Source organism: Equus caballus, chromosome 7 (assembly GCF_041296265.1).
Source record: "Equus caballus isolate H_3958 breed thoroughbred chromosome 7, TB-T2T, whole genome shotgun sequence".
NCBI classification, from domain to species: Eukaryota; Metazoa; Chordata; class Mammalia; order Perissodactyla; family Equidae; genus Equus; species Equus caballus.
Genome location: NC_091690.1, coordinates 76,275,982 through 76,293,092, shown reverse-complemented (window position 1 = coordinate 76,293,092; position 17,111 = coordinate 76,275,982). Strand labels below are relative to the sequence as shown.

Sequence of the window (17,111 nt, the reverse complement as noted above, 5' to 3'; positions counted from 1 at the left end):
AAAGACAGAGACAATTTGAGGTTTAATAGAAAGAAGACCGACCTATCTGACATTTGGCGCTGTGCTGCAATGTGGCAAGACATCTCAGAAAACAAAGAGAGTTCTCTATCACTGGAGGTCTTGAGGCAAAGATCAAACAGCGAATGTCAGAGACTTTATAGAGAAAAAAGCTTCCTGAAATTGTAAGGAAGCTGGATTTAGACCTTAAATCCCTTAAATCTTTTGTTTCTGAGAATCATCCTGAGTCAGAATTAGAGTTTTACGTAATATTAATGGTTCAGGGTTGATGATATACATAAGATTCATAATTGTTTCCCTGGGGTATGAATTTCCAGGCTTTGAGAAATCTTTCTTCCCTCTTCTAAACATCTACCTATCTGTATGCACAAAATTGCTTCCACCTTGTCTTCTGTTATCTGGCGCTGCAACTCTCAACCCAAGAACATCTTTAGCGTCATCTCTCTCAATTTCCTACATCAAGTCAGTGAGTCTCACAGAAAGTGCTTCCTTGGTACTCCTCTGATACTGCCACTTCACTCCATGATATCTCCTCTGAACTACCACAAATATCTTTCTAACTTGATCTCTTTATGCCTCGTTTTCCTGTCCTTCATGCTATCCATCAAGCTTCTAGCAGATTGAATGTTTAAAAGGCAAAATGCTACTGGCTTCTAATGTGTAGGATTCAGGAATACTGCCAAATCTCCTACAATATAGAGAATAACTCCCACAGTAAAAATTTATCTGACTTAAAATGGCAATTGTCCTGCCCTAGAATAATATCAATCAGGTCTCATAAAGTTGGAAATATAAGACTGTCAAGAAGGAAGGTAACTATTTTCTTCACATGATGTATGGTCTTTGAGACTGAAGACAGTTTTTGTTTTCTCGAGGAAGATTAGCCTTGAGATAACATCCACCACCAATCCTCCTATTTTTGCTGAGGAATATTGGCCTTAATCTAACACCTGTGCCATCTTCCTCTATTTTATACATGGTACCCCTGCCACAGCATGACTTGGTATGCGGTGCATAGGCCTGCGCCTGGGATCTGAACCAGCAAACTCCAGGCGGCAGAAGCAGAACACGTAAACCTAACCTATGCCACTGGGCTGGCATCTGAAGACAGTCTTTTTGATTGTATTTGCCTGCTAGTTTGTTTACTTGCTTCTTATCTTTTTGCTCCCTTTCCCACTTAGTCACATTATATATTTCTGTAGAGCTTCAGCTTCCTTGTTATTCTCCAAGAATACTCTAGATCAAATATTACTCATGTGGCCCTGTGTTATTTCCTACATTAGTATTCCTAATAAAGGCAGTATCATATATTTTGAGTCAAATCACAGAGATTTTTGGCAGCTATATGAATTGTAGGAATGATATGATGTTGCAAATTTCTTATATCAGACATGCAGCAACTAATAAACATATATTATATTGTATATATTATAGCTATTTGGTGAATTAGGAAGGTAATATAGAGGTTATTTCTTCAGAATCTAAAAGGCACAGAATGATTAACTTCTTTAGAATATTTTTGTACAACCCAGTCTGATTTAGTTACACACTGATATATATCTCACCAACTTACTGAATATAATTAGAAAATCTCAAGAACACAGTTGTTTTTGTTGCTCTTTCAGGGCCAATATGCCATGGAATTTGTATTCAAGTAGATTTATTTATAACAAAAATAAGCTTTAGTTTTACTTAATAAAATAGTGTAATGACACCAATATCATAAACTAAGGGAAATAAAATAATCTAAATGTTTAAAAATCTTAAGTTGAATAACATAATACATAGTTAATAAGTAGCGGAGGTTACTTTTTGAATTCTAAGCACTCAGCACTATGTCCATGCTTCATGGAGGAAAAATAAATTTGTGTTTGTTCCCCAGTTGCTTTCTGGAATATTATGCAACTAAATTAATGCGTATTGAATAAAATCATTTGGAAATAATCTTCTAATTTGCGTACGGTCTGACATGAGGAAGAGCCACATTGGCACACTGTGTATTTACTAGAAGGAGGAGTTCCTGAACAAAAAGTCTCAGAAACGAAGGCCTTGCTCAGAGTTGACTAAGGTTTAAGAAAAGAAGAAATACATGCTCCTACAGTTGACCTGGGGGAGGTTATAGGTATCGTTTCACATGCCAAACACAGACCCAACCAAAATTTATCAAAGGGAAAAAAAAACTTGAAAGAATATGGACAGCACATGATTCTGAAATTTTTCTCGTTCCCAGTCTGTTGTTTCAGGTCCTCCTCTACCTCTGTCTGTTTTATACTTTGTCTAAATAGTATCTGAAAATGAGCTTTGCAAATAATTAAAGAAAAAAATTAAAATTTGTAGCTTAGCATTTTGCATATACTGTGGCGGAAATATTTTTTTGAAGAAAAGTTAAGTACAAGTTGCAGGGAATCAGTGAGAAGGAAAACTCCCAAGGACTTTGGAAAATGATAAGGCAAAGCCACTTACAGAAGGCCCTGGAAGCATACAGCATTATGTTTTGAAGGAACCAGTGGAGGACTGGGACATGAACAGGATGGATCCAGTCCTATGAAAAACATGCATAGAAGAAAAATGTCACCTCAGAGAAATTGTATTTTGAGTGGATAGAAGACGCAAAGGCTATAAGCAAAGAAAACATAATATTTCATAGAGACTTCTGTGTCATTATGAATAGAATGGGCCTTGAGAGTATTGTGCTAAGTGAAATAAGTCAGGAGGAGAAAGATAAATACCATATGATCTCACTCATAAGTAGAAGATAAAAATGATGACAAACAAACACGTAGCAACAGAGATTGGATTGGTGGTTACCAGAGGGGGAGAAGGGAGGAAGAGGGCTAGGGGGGCAACCCAATTCATTTATTTTTACTCATGGAAAATGATTGAGACATGTAGAAACATTGAACCTGATGGTTGACCTCTCAATCACTTTGGGAAAAGAGAGAGAAAATTAGATAGGAGTAGTTAGGCTAGAAAAGTTAAAATGATATACTGCTAATCTAACTAAAGTATAACTTGCTAAAATAAATTAAATAAATTAATTTCTTCTTATTTTTTATTCACATAGGGTTGACAGAGAATAGAAACAAGATTGTCACTCCTTGGTTCTGCTGACCACACCACCATGCTCATATTCAATGGCTCCATCTTCATGCCCTCTGTGCTAACACTCATTGGGATTCCTGGCCTGGAGTCAGTGCAGTGTTGGATTGGGATTCCATTCTCTGTCATGTACCTCAGTGCTGTAATCGGGAACTCCCTAATTTTAGTTATAATCAAATATGAAAAAAGCCTCCACAAACCCATGTACATTTTTCTGGCCATGTTGGGGGCCACAGATATTGTGCTTAGCACCTGTATTCTTCCCAAAATGTTAGGCATTTTCTGGTTTAATTTGCCAGAGATTTCTTTTGAAGTTTGCCTTCTACAAATGTGGTTTATTCACTCATTCCAGGCAGTTGAATCAGGGGTCCTCCTGGTGATGGCCCTAGATCGCTATGTGGCCATCTGTGACCCCTTGAGACATGCCACCATCTTTTCCCAACGACTCTTGACTAGGATTGGAGTTGGAGTGACACTCAGGGCTGCTGTTCTTGTAGCACCATCCATCGTGCTGATCAAATGTCGTCTTAAACTCTATCGGACTACAATCATCTCCCACTCTTATTGTGAGCACATGGCCATTGTGAAGCTAGCTATTGAAGATATTCGGATCAACAAGATATATGGTCTATTTGTTGCCTTCACCATCTTAGGATTTGACATAATCTTTGTCACCTTGTCCTATGTCCAAATCTTTATCACTGTCTTTCGACTGCCCCAGAAGGAGGCACGATTCAAAGCATTTAATACATGCATTGCCCACATCTGTGTCTTCCTACAATTCTACCTCCTCGCCTTCTTCTCTTTCTTCACACATAGGTTTGGTTCACACATACCACCATATGTTCATATCCTACTATCAAACATTTACCTCTTAGCCCCACCTTTTCTCAACCCTATTGTCTATGGAGTGAAGACCAAACAAATCCGTGACCACGTCCTGAAAATGTTTTTCTCCAAAAAAACACCTTGATGATTCGTGGGTCTTTCTGTAAAGATTTTAGGTTTGTTCAAAGTAGCAAATTGAAATTGGCAAAGTTATATCTTCTACAAATATCTATATCTGGAAAAAATATCATTAATTATCATATGCTCATAACTGAAGGAGGTGTATGAGAAATCATGAAATTGTTAAGAGCCTTGGTTTGCTACTCATATAAGAACGGAACTCTCTTATGCTGAGATTTCAAACTATTTCCATTATTCTTCTGTTTTTGACCTGTCTGCTTAAACCTGGAGGCCCCTCTCAGGCAACACTTAGATCTACATAGAAACAAAATTGCAGAAAGCAACATGATTCTAGGTAAATTCCATGGACCACATCACAACTCAATAGTCTCAAACTGATAACCCAACCCATAGCTCTAATTCTGGCTATGTCTCAATTTCTAATATCTGCTTGTGAATCTATGTTTCAACAAATTATAACCATTTACCTATTTTTGTCTACTTTCTCTGAAAAACTGTTGAATATAAAAATAATATAATATCAGTAATACCAATATCAGAAAAGCAAAAAATATATGATGCATCTCATATACCGTAAACAGTGATGGATTGGCAAAGGAAAGAATGCACAAAAGACTATTGACAGAAAAAAATTGGATGTATTCACAAATATACTTTTTGGAAACAAAAATGTCATAGACGTTTTAATAGGAAAGATCCTTCCAGACACACTCATTTTAATGATTTTATCCAATTTGAGTTTTACCTGAATTTGCAGGTTAAAGTTCCAGAATGGAACACATAGAAAAACAATTCCACTGCATTTAGTAATTGCCTACAGTAAGTATCTTGAGTACTAGACCTGTTTCTCATACACACTTGTATCAATAGTACATAGGAGAATGTCTGAGACTTCCTAGAACCTCAGTAAAAATAACATTGAACAACAAAAATTTAATCATTTTCTTGCTGTTCATCAATGGTATCAAAAGCAACCCATCTGGAGGTTTTAAGGTAACATGCAACACCACCATACAGAAAATCTGTACACTAGAGAGTTTAAGCAACAATGATGGCTGGAATGAATCATTACATAATCCTGAAATAAAGTATGGCCCAAACACAAAATTGGCTCTTGAGAAAGTAACTCCTAAAACAGATACTTGGAATCTTTCCTCACTCTTTGCTATTGCTCTGTCCACACCTTGAACCTCTTTCAGGATGCTACATCAATAGAGATGGGGTTTAATTTCTTCAAGCAACCTTCAAGACTAAGAACCAATAAGATTATTTTTAAGAAGAACCAAGTTTACAAGGAGAGACATCTGGATCTCTAATTTTAGGTAGATTCATATTCAAAGAACAAATAACCCAAGAAAACATCTCACTACAAAGAAAGGAAGGGACCATATCCTTCAAGAGGCAGAGGTAGAGGATAATTTGGGAAAGAAAATCTTGTTGAATAAACAGACATAAATTTGGTTCATTGTGTTCTTGGTTTTTAATAAAATTAACGTAGATATGAAATATTTGAGGTAAGAAATGAAAATCAGTGAAAAAAGGAATAATACAACATGTTAGTGGCTATCAGACATATTAAAAATAAGTTTAATAAGATAAAAACTTAATTCATTTTGATTCTCTATTACAGCATTAAATGTTCAGAAATTTGTGACATCCATAATGAATGACTGATAAGAAAAATGGCTAATATATGAATTCTGTATGAGAGATTATTATACATAAAGGATAAAGAATGGAGATGATGTGTGTGATATTCCTGAATGAGAAAACCAAAACAAACAGAATATGAGAATAGATTAATCATGAGTGAGTTGAAAAAACATATTTTAAAGTATAAAGTAGAAAAATAAACAAAAGTACATAAATGAAATGAGAAAAACACCTATATTTGGAAAGCCCAAGTCAAAAAGAAAAAAAGTTCCCTATGTGTATCAAGAAAAAAAGAAACACATCCTCTATGCTTCGAAATACATGGTTTCATTTCTCCTATAGAGTAAGAGAGAAGGTAAACAATAAAGACCTTACAAATATATATTATGAAATAAAATAATTTTTAAATGAAGAATGTAGGGTATAATATGACTGTGGGTTGGCAGTCAAGCTACCTAAGCCTATAATTAATTAAAGAGAACAATAACAAAGTATAATAATTGAGCAACTACTTTTAAATGTCAAATAGAAGATTAAACATAGATCAGTTTGTAAGAGTAGACAGTTCAGTTCAAATACAAACAAGGTAATATCGTCACCTTGCATAAAATAGGTAGTTAGAATTTAATCTTTGATGTACGTGCTTAGAAACAAATAAGCAATAGAGCCACAAGTGCAGTCATATTCTCTTTGTTCTTTGAAAACTAACTCGCATACAGAAAAGTGAAAACAATTATTATAAAGGAAGCAGCCATGAAACTACCAACTAGCTGAAGAAATGAATCACTATTCATTACCTGCACACCTTCTGTGTGCCCCTTTGTCAGCACAATCTCTCATTCTCTCCAAAGGGAATCTTTGTACTAACATCTGATAATATAATTACTTCCTTGTTTTTCTATATATGTTTACAACCTAAGCATGCATTCTTAAACCTTATACTTTGGTTGTACTTCTTTTTAAATTTTATGTAAATAGAATAACAAAGTACATATTTTTCTGTCTTGTTTTCATGATTTTCATCCAGGATATTGTTTGTACCTCGTTATGCTCATTTTCTTCCTACATAATGCACCATGGTATTCATATGCTATGACTTCTTTACTCATCCTATGTTTACGAACATTGAAAAGGCTCAATTATGAAGAATATATTCGTAGGTATCCCTGTATATGTATCTTGGTGCACTTAGAATGACGGTTTCTGAATCGAAAATTCTAATTGCTAATTTATAGGGTACTGACATCTTCCAGCTTTAGAAGAAAACGTAACACATTTCTGAAATGCTTGGATCAATTAAACTCACTAGCAGAATATAAGAATTTGCATTGCTTAACATCTTTCCTAATACCTGATACAGCCCTTAATAAGTTTAGCTGTGTAGTGCGTATATAATAGTAGCTCTTTGTGATTTAGTTGACATTTTCCTGATAACTAATTAGATTGAATCAAATTTTTATACATTCATGGCACATTTGGATATTGTTTTTCACAAATTAGAGACCTTTGTCCATTTTATACTGGATTGCCTATATTACTTTTTAGTTAATATTTTTGAGAGTTTTATATATTTTAGAAGTAATCCTTATCTATGTTATACACATTGAAAACATTTTCTGCTTCTTTGTAGGATACTCTTGTTGTACTTTTGAAGAACAGATGTCCTTATTTCAATGTAATACAAATTACCAAACATGTAAATAAGAGCTAGTACTTTCCATGCCTATTGAAGAAATCTTTGTCTGTTCTATGTTTATGAATATAGTCACCTCAGACGTTGTATTTCTTTCATATTTGGACGTAAAATCCATTGAGAATTACTTTTTAGTAAATTAGAGCATATTGCATAATTTTTAAACTTTAGTATAAAGAAAGGCACACAATTAACTCTACATATTTTAAATGTACTATCTGACGAATCTTGACATATGCGTATATCCATAAAACCATTACCACCATCAATTCATCACTCTGCAAAGTTTCCCCATGTTAATTTGTAGTACATCCCTCCAGCTACTGCAGTCTCCAGGCCACCCTGTATCTACCTGTTGTCACCAAAGATCAGTCTGCATTTTCTAGAATTTATGTATATGTAATGATGCAATACGTAATACTTTTTTCTGCCTTCTTTCGCTTACAATAATTATTTTGAGATTCCTTCATCAATTGTTCTCTCTTGTTTGTTGCTAAATAGTACTCCATTGTGTAGATATAGTACAATTTGTTTACCATTCATTTGTTCACAGATTTGGGTTCTTTCCAATTTGTGGCTGTGACAATTAAAGCTGCTATGAACACACATTTACAAACCTTTGGTTGCACCTGCTCTTTCATTTTTCTTGGGCAAATACCTGGATATAAAACGGCTGAGTCATAGGATAAGTACATTTTCCTAGTAGAAACTGCAAAACTGTTTTCCAAAAATTGTAACACTTTACATCCTCACCAACATTTTATGAGGATTTCAGAACATGTCAATATTGGACTTTTTAAAAAATGTTCGCTGTTTTGAGGGTTGTGTAGTGGTATGTTTTTGTGGTTTAAATTTGCATCTCCCCCATGACTAATAGTGTTCAGTAATTTTTCTTTTCATTACTGGTACCTTTATATCTCGGTTTGTGAAACATCTGTTCAAATCTTTTGCCCATTTCTTCATTGGATTGCTTATCTTCTTGCTATTTAGTTTTAAATGTGTCCTTATTTCAATAGAAGCTCAATTACCAAACATTTAGATAATGGCTAGTGTTTTCCATGCTGATTGAAGAACTCTTTGCCTGTTATGTATTTATGGATAGAATCACTTTATTTTTCTCTCATATTTAGATGTAAAATCTATTTAGAAGTGCTTTTTAGTGACAGGTGCATTAGGGTATACTGCGTAATTTTTTAACTTTATTCTAGAAAATGGCACCCAATTAACTGTACAGATTTAAAATGTATTATTTGATGAGTCTTTATATATACATATATCCATAAAACCATTACCACGGTCAATCCATTACTCTTCAAAGTTTCCTCATGTGCCTTGTAATATGTCCCTCCTACTACCCCAGTCTCCAGGCAACCACGTATCTAATTGCTATCACTAAAGATCAGTTTGCACTTTCTAGAATTTTATATAAATGCAGTGATACAAGACGTAATTATATTTTTGCTTTTATTTTTTTCACTTACCATAATGATTTTGAGATTCATTCATCAATAGTTCTTTTCTGTTTGTTGCTAAATAGTATTCCATTGTATGGATTTACTAGAATTTGTTTACCCATTCATTTGTTCAGGGATTGGGTTCTTTCCCATTTCTGACTGACAAGTAAAGCTGCTACAAACATAAATTTATGAATCTTCGTGTGGACCCATGCTTTCATTTTTCTTGGGCAAATACATAGGCATAACATGGCTAGGTTGTAGATAGGTGTATGCTTGTATTAGAAACTGCCAAAATGTTTTCCAAAAACATTCTACATCCCCACCAACATTTTATGAGAATTTCAAAATTTGCCAGTATTTGATGATTTTTTTTTTTAGTTTTTAACTGTTTCAATGTTTGTGAAGTAGTATACTCTTGTGGTTTTAATTTGCATTTACCCCATGACCAATTCTGTTGAGCAGTTTTTCTTGTGATTATTGATATCTTTATATCTTGGTTTGTGAAACATCTGTTCAAATCTTTTGCCCACTTCTTCATTAGGTTGTTTATCTTCTTACTATTAAATTTTCTTGTATATGTATTCTAGATTCAAGTCCTTTTGTTGATATATATGTTGTGAATATTTTCTCCCAGTCTACGGCTTGCCTTTTTGTTTTCTTGATGGTGTCTTTCAAAGAACAAAAGTTACTTTTTTACGAAGTGCAATTTTATCAGTTCTTCTTTTCAATTTATGGGATTTTTTTACACCTACCCCCAAGGTCACAAAGATTTTCTCCTACGTTTTTCACCTAGAAGTTTTACAGTACTGTGTTTTCAATGTAGGTCAATGAAACATTTTGGGTATATTTTTTGTGTAATGTAAGTTTGATAGTCATTTTCATTTTTTATGTAAACATACAATTGATGCATCATTATTTGTTGAAGAAATATTACTATACCTATCGTATTGCCTTGGCACATTTGCTGAAAATTCTATGTCTACATATAGGAGGATCAGTACTTAATTACCCAGCTCTGATGGGCCTGTGGTTAAGACTCAGTGCTCTCATCACTGTGCTTGGGTTCATTTCCTGGTCAGGGAACCACACCAACCATTTGTCAGTTATCATACTACAGAGACTGCAAGTCGCTGTAATGCTGAAATTTATGCTACTGGCATTTCAGATACCAGCATGGTAGAGGAAAGATCTGGCCATCCACTTCTGAATAGCAGTGGAGCATTGTCTGATATAGCACCACGAAGGTGAGAGGATGGTACAAAAAAGATTGAGCAGAGTTCTGCTCTGCTGTACACAGAATGCTGAGAATCAACTCCAGAGCACTACCAACAACAATGCCTAATTACCGTAATGACTGTAGCTCTATGGTAAATCTCCAAATTGGGTTAGATCAGGCCTCCCACTTTGTCGATTTATTTAAAAAGTATTTTTGTTGGGTCTTTTGAATTTCCACATAAATTTCAAAAGCAGCTGTTCAGTGCCTCCAAAAAGCCTGCTACCATTTTGATTAAGACTGCATTTAGGTTATAGAGCAATTAAGGGAGAACTGTCATGGTAACAACGTTGAGTCTTTTAATCATGGACATAGTGTATCTCTCAATTGAGTCTTCTTTAGTTTTCTCGTCAAAGTTTGTAATTTTCATTTTAGAAAAATTACTCCTAATTACATTATGTTTTGTTGCTACTATAGATACAAACAGGATAGTTTTACTTCTCTTCTCATCTTTATGTCTTTTATTTATTTTTCTTTCCATATTGCTATGATTTGGACTTCTGTACAGGGGTGAACAGGAGTACTGACAGTGGGCATCCTTGTATTACTCCCAATCTAATGGAGAAATGTTAGTTTTACATTATTAAGTATGATGTTAACTATGGTTTTCTTATGGATACATTTCATCAGTTTAAATAATTTCTCTATTATTCCTAGTTTTCTGATGATTTTTATTTTACTTGGATATTAAATATTTTGCTATACTTTCTCCAAAATTATTGAAATGTTCACATGATTCTGTAACTTATTTTGCTTACATAGTTAGTTTCATTGATTTGCTTTCTTTTTGTCGTCCACCTAATATTTAGTTGACATATATATATGTAGCTATGTAGATCATTCTAGAAGTCAGTTAAGAGCTCCGTTGCCTTATTCTTATTTTATGGATGATGGAAATGAGGCTCAGAAGAGTTAAAGTAAGTACCCAGGAGCACAAAGCCCAAGTTTGAGTCCTGGCTAGGAAGGGTAAGAGTTGTTTCATTACAAAAGCTGGCTCTTCACCACCACGTGCTGCTGTCATGACTTCACAGCCTTATGTATCATATATTTTACCTCTTGCCTCTGTTTTCTCTCAGATAACCAGTGGAATGTCTACCCCATCTAGTATATGATTCAAAGGGTGAACAGTTATTGGTATTTATTTGATCCTCTCAGGAGTTGAGAGTCTTATGTTCGTAGTTATATCTAAATCTACCTTCCCTCTCCCTAGAGATGGTTTTTCAGAGTCAACGTCCTCCCTACTCTCCTCTCTGCTGAACAAACCCCAACCTGTCTGCTGAAATAGCCTTCATGTGGAGTACAACAACCTAGTCCACCTGGTTTCAGGTAGGCTTTCAGTCAGCACACAGATCTATTTGGCATTTTGGGTGGCTTTTGATCTCCTTTCCAGGTCAAATTTGTTCCATGCTGCAGACCAGGTACATATAAACTTTTTAAGGCATAAAAAACCCTGGCCCAAAAGTCATGTTCCAGACACACTCACTGAGAGTCTGCTCCACTCACAGGTTTGAGTTCCCCTTCAACTGAGGGCTCCAGCTAATTAGACGCAGAATCCAGGGTAAGAGGTAGTAGCTAGAGGTAACCTGTAGTAGCTAGAGGGTTGAGATACATCAGATGGATACATGCCTTATCTATGATGCAATGAGCTTTTCTAAGTGAAGGATTTACCTCAAGAGGCTTGAAATGAGAGCTTGAAGGGACTGCCTTGGTTAAAATGGATAAAAATGTCCTGATCTAGGAATCAGACAGATCCGAGTTTCAGCACTGCCTTTCCCTCAACTACCTGCATCCTCCTGTGCATGTCATTTCCTCTTCTCTAAAATGGGGCTCAAAATATCTACCTCCGAGACCTGTTGTGAGGAATAAGTGAGAAAATGTTCACCAGGTATGTAGCACAAGTCCTAGCCCGAAATGCGTCTTAAATATTCAGGGCCAAGTGTGAACTCTCCTGAAATTAAGATCCAGAGAAAAATGATTACAGGATCAAATACTGAGAGTAGTAGAAATGAATGGAACATCACCTCTGTAGAATTTTTTTTAACTAAAATTAAAATAACAGTATGTCCAACATTCATATGTTACGTTAATTAGATATTGCCTCTTGACAAAAATTATGTCATTGATAATGATATTTTGGGCATTTTTTTCATAAACTGTTAAAAGTGATAACATAATATTAAGCAAAAGCAAGATATCTAATGTAACTATTAAAAAAATGAAAACTATGAAAGAGTAGTGTGCCAAAATATTAACGATACCTGACTTTGGGTAAGATTACGGGTATATTTTCCTCTCCTGCATTAATTAGTTTTGATAGAATAAAAACGTAAAAGCAAAAATGGATATGTATTTGAAATTAAACTATATAGAAGAGATATTTAAGCTTAAATACATTCCTGTGATCAAGAGATTGTTGAAAAATCCTATGATCTCCTTCTCTAGGAAGAACCATCTTTCTTCATCCCCTGTCTTTGTAGATAGGAAATAGAACACTCGTATGTTGCTGATTATCTTCCCTGTTTCTTATCAAGCCTTCCTACTTAAAGAGCTCACTATACAATAAGCCTTACCACTTCCAAACACACTGTTCCCTAAGACCACTGAACTGCACCTGAAAATCCTTTGAATTTCCATAGGATGGCCAAAAGTAAATAAGTAAAATAAGAAGAGGTTATTATTCGTTTTGTTCCCAATTTCCTCTCCTGAAAAGGCATGAGATAAAGCTGTCCAGTTTGCTTAGGTTAGAAATGGAATCCTATGGTAGGCACTCCCCACTTACAGTTGCATTTCTCTGTCACCCATGTGAGAACAAGAGGAATCCTAATCTGCCGATGCTGTGAGAGGCACAATTGCACTGCTAAGAGAAGATGCTTCACCACTGCCATCTTCTGGCTGGACTGGATATATCAGGTGCCCTGGGAATTAAGAGGCTAGTCCTAAGAAATGATTGCTGCTCCTCTGGCCTTAGACCTCTTTCATCACCATAGGGAGTAAAAAATATCTCTCAGGATTTGGAAGAAGCTGATTAAGTGTAATCAGCAGGGAAAATTATGTTAGAGGACACAAATCTTTCACAGCAGGTACCAGCAAAGAGCAACGTTTTCCTGTGCCAGTCACTTCCCACTGCTGTTTCTGGATACTGAGTAAGTTGGTAGTTAGAAATGTGTACTAGGTCAAGTGGACATGAAATCATATACCTTGAATTAGAAACACAAGTACAGTCAATGAATGTAGACTCCAGGAACAAAATTCCATATTATAAAGCAAAGAATATAAATATATTTTTGAGAGTGTCTGACTTTGAAGATCTAGAACTACGATTCAAGAAGAGTCATGATAAATTGGGGATCTGCTTTGGAAGACTGAGAGGTTGACGGCAGTCAGCAGCATGCTGGTGGAGAAGTTGGGAGACCTGCAGATGTTTTACTTGAAGGAGAGAGGATCACGAGAGACTTGAATCTTTGTGCTATTCCATCTGAAGATAAGTAATTCAAAAGGAGGGACAAGAGTTATAGGGAATGTGTTGCCTCAATAAAAGGAGGTCTTTCTGAAAGTGAGAGTTGAGCAGCCTTTAGGCATTTAGGAGTGGAAAGGCATCAGCACACATATAGTCAGCTGCCAGGAAGCTATATTAAAGAATCGTGTTTTGGAGGGTGATTTGTAGAATAATATCCAACCATTTCAAATTTAAAAACTTTTAGTAGAAACTGGAGTTGTTTGGGACCAAGGAAGAACTCAGAATAATATTTGGAGGTGGTGACTTGATTAATGGAGAAATGTTTTGGAATGCTTATGACAATAGCACAAAAAACTTACAAGCTTGATTTAGACAATCATCTAGGCAAACTCTCTGCTGTCACTTTAAAAAACAACTATTCATTGATGCACACTCTTGTCAGCCCTAAAACGGGACTATAGTTTGCTGCTGCTATTCGATTACTGGAAAGTGTGAAGTGTTCCCAGCAACAGTCTTTGTGTTGTAATGAAAATTTTGTTTTGGAGCCTTCTCTTTCTGTCTCTGCAGCCTCCCAAGGTGCCTCCACCTGAATGTATCTGTGTGTTTGTCCATTATTCTCCATGGAATCTCTTGGATAGTTGTTGAAGAGGTCCACTCCTTCACATTTTTCTTGTATTAGCTTTTGTGAAAGATAAAAAATTAGAACTTTTTGCTTCCCTTCAGCAGTAAGTAGCCCCAATTTTTATATAAGGATCATGTCCCTGCCAACACTGCCTCCATATGGAGACCTAGGCTTCCAAACTCATTCACTTAATCTTACCTCTAGCCACTTGAGCATCTTCCTCAGTGCTCTCCTGGTGAAACACCCAAGGTCTCTCTTCTTCTACACCGGGTCATCTTTATCTTCTTAGTTTTATTTACTGTATTTTCAAACCGTCCTTATTATCAACTGAGTGGGAAAGAGACTTCCTGAGGAATGGGTGCTTATCTGACTGAGGAATTTGTATATAAGACATTTTTCCTGAATCAGAATGATAATATACAAAATTATGCAGCTGTACTTGTGTATCTGGATGAAGTCTGGGTCCTGAAGCAACCTCATATTTGAAAATTCCTTGGCGAGAAGGAAGTTCAAAGTGAACAGAGGTCATTTTAGTAGTGGAGTCAAAACCGTAAAAGGGGACTTCAACTGATATTTTAACAAAGAAGTATTGGTGTGTTCTCTAGAAATACCCAGCCCTGCTAGTCTAAAGTGAATGGTGGGTAAAGAGGAGAGAGAAAGTGGGGAGGAGAGAAAAGCGGGTACAGTGGATGTTGGTGTTTCTGTGTCTAAAGTATCATTCCAGTGTTTTTGTTTTGTTTTGTTATCTGATTTCCATGAACAGATTAAAAGAAGCAAGAGAAGACGGAGTATGTGAGGAAGGAGAACATGGCTAAGCAGCCTGATGATGCTGACCTCTTCATGGGCACGCTGTCCAATTCCTCAGTTTTCACACTTTGAACATCTGTGAATGCGGGTGGTTGATTTTTCTAAAGTAAATACTGGTGAACTTTTCCATGGATCTCCATATTGGCATTTTCTCATTTATGTAAAATATGATAGGTAGGCTGATGAATTTTATTCTCCTATTTATGTCATTCCATAATTGTGTGACTGAATGAGAATAAGGTGTATAAGAGCCTAGAGAATCACAGTCTGGCAAACTTTGCCCTCTTGCTAAAAAAGTCCCTGAACTGCCATGTCTATTACAAATGGCACCGTGTTCATGCCCTCCGTGCTGACCTTTATTGGGATCCCCGGCCTGGAAACCGTACAGTGTTGGATTGGGATTCCATTCTGTGCTATGCATGTCATTGCTTTGATAGGAAATTCTCTACTGTTGATCATCATCAAATCTGAACCCAGTCTCCATGAGCCTATGTATATCTTCCTGGCCATGTTGGGAGCCACAGACATCGCCCTTAGCACCAGCATTGTCCCCAAGATGCTTGGAATTTTCTGGTTGCACTTGCCAGAGATCTATTTTGATGCTTGCCTCTTTCAGATGTGGCTCATCCACACGTTTCAGGGTATTGAATCAGGAGTCCTGCTGGCCATGGCTCTGGACCGCTATGTAGCAATCTGTTATCCACTGAGGCATGCTACCATATTCACTCGACAAGTAGTCACTCATATTGGAGTTAGGGTGGCATTGCGGCCTGCCGTTCTGGTAATCCCATGTCTATTGCTCATTAAGTATCGTCTGAAACTTTACCGAACAAGGTTAATATCCCACACTTACTGTGAACACATGGCCCTTGTGAAGCTGGCCACCGAAGACATTTACATCAATAAATGCTATGGTCTCCTTGGAGCTTTTATTGTTGGTGGCCTTGACTTCATTTTGACCACCCTCTCCTATATACAAATATTTATCACTGTCTTCCACCTGCCCCAGAAAGAGGCACGTCTTAAGGCATTTAATACATGTGTTCCCCACATATGTGTCTTCTTCCAATTCTATCTCCTGGCTTTTTTCTCCTTCTTTACTCACAGATCAGGATCTTATATCCCAGCATACATACATATCACCTTGTCCAACCTTTACCTTCTGGTTCCACCTTTCCTCAACCCCTTTGTCTATGGAATGAAGACCAAGCATATCCGAGACAAGGTAGTAAAAGTGTTCTTTCCCAAACACCAGGCTTGACCTTTGATGAAAACAGTTCCCCCTATGGATTTAACAGCTCATTTATTGCGCATATGTGATCTGAAAATCCAGCCAATGGTTTGGTGTATCATCATACTTGATGAATAAATTAACAAACATATAACTGATTGTGTTAAAAAATTCCACAGCTTAAGTCAGAATTCAGGTGGAAGAAACTGAGGGAAATTGAAGAGCAGATAAGATGCTGAAAGACTAAGTGCTTTGCTGTTAGAAGAGTCGGAATACATGACTCTCCTCATCACCTGAGGCCAGGTCTGGGTGGAATTGACAAATGTAGAGATCTTTCTTCAGATCATAGTGGAGCATAATAGTCACATTGCTTCTTTTTTAGTCAGAGTACCAAGATAAACCTCCTTTACGTAATATGCAAGTTCCTCTACATTCACTCTCTAACTATTCTAAAATCTTCTTTTATGTTTACTTTGTTCATCAAAATCTATCCCTTGAATATGTCCTTCCTTCAAATATATTCTGGACTTTGTGTGAAATAAATATCTATAAATCTCCCCTTATTCTTGAAGCCTATCCCTAGTAAGAAATTCCTGGTATAATCAAATTGGCAATTTCCATGACATAAAATATGTTTCCTCCAAAAATCTAGGCCAGAGCATACAATACTATGCTCATTTTTTAAATTCTCAGCTGTTCATTTAATTTCTTCTTTTGTATAGGGAGCAATTTGAGAAAAGCTCTAGTATTTCATGTTTTCTTATGAATGTGAAAGCAAGTTTTAGACCTGTTTAGACAATATTATTCTAAGGCTTTGTTCAATCATTTTTCT

The 17,111-nt window shown here is 36.1% G+C and overlaps 2 protein-coding genes across 3 annotated transcripts; both read left to right on the top strand.

Annotated features, from left to right (window-relative positions):
- On the top strand, nt 1–5,547 carry OR52A5F (olfactory receptor family 52 subfamily A member 5F). 2 transcript variants are annotated; one of them, XM_001498620.4, is made up of 2 exons: nt 1–182; nt 3,083–5,547. In XM_001498620.4, exon 2 carries the CDS (start codon nt 3,140–3,142, stop codon nt 4,088–4,090), a length of 951 nt encoding a protein of 316 aa, XP_001498670.2. In that variant the 5' UTR covers nt 1–182; nt 3,083–3,139; the 3' UTR covers nt 4,091–5,547. The 2 variants fall into 2 exon arrangements, with proteins under 2 accessions (XP_001498670.2, NP_001378313.1); NM_001391384.1 differs by lacking the exon at nt 1–182 and having other exon boundaries at nt 3,140–4,090.
- Nucleotides 5,548–15,358: 9,811 nt separating this feature from the next.
- OR52A31 (olfactory receptor family 52 subfamily A member 31) lies at nt 15,359–16,309 on the top strand. Its single transcript, NM_001391383.1, has one exon. It carries the CDS (start codon nt 15,359–15,361, stop codon nt 16,307–16,309), a length of 951 nt encoding a protein of 316 aa, NP_001378312.1.
- Nucleotides 16,310–17,111: the final 802 nt, after the last annotated feature.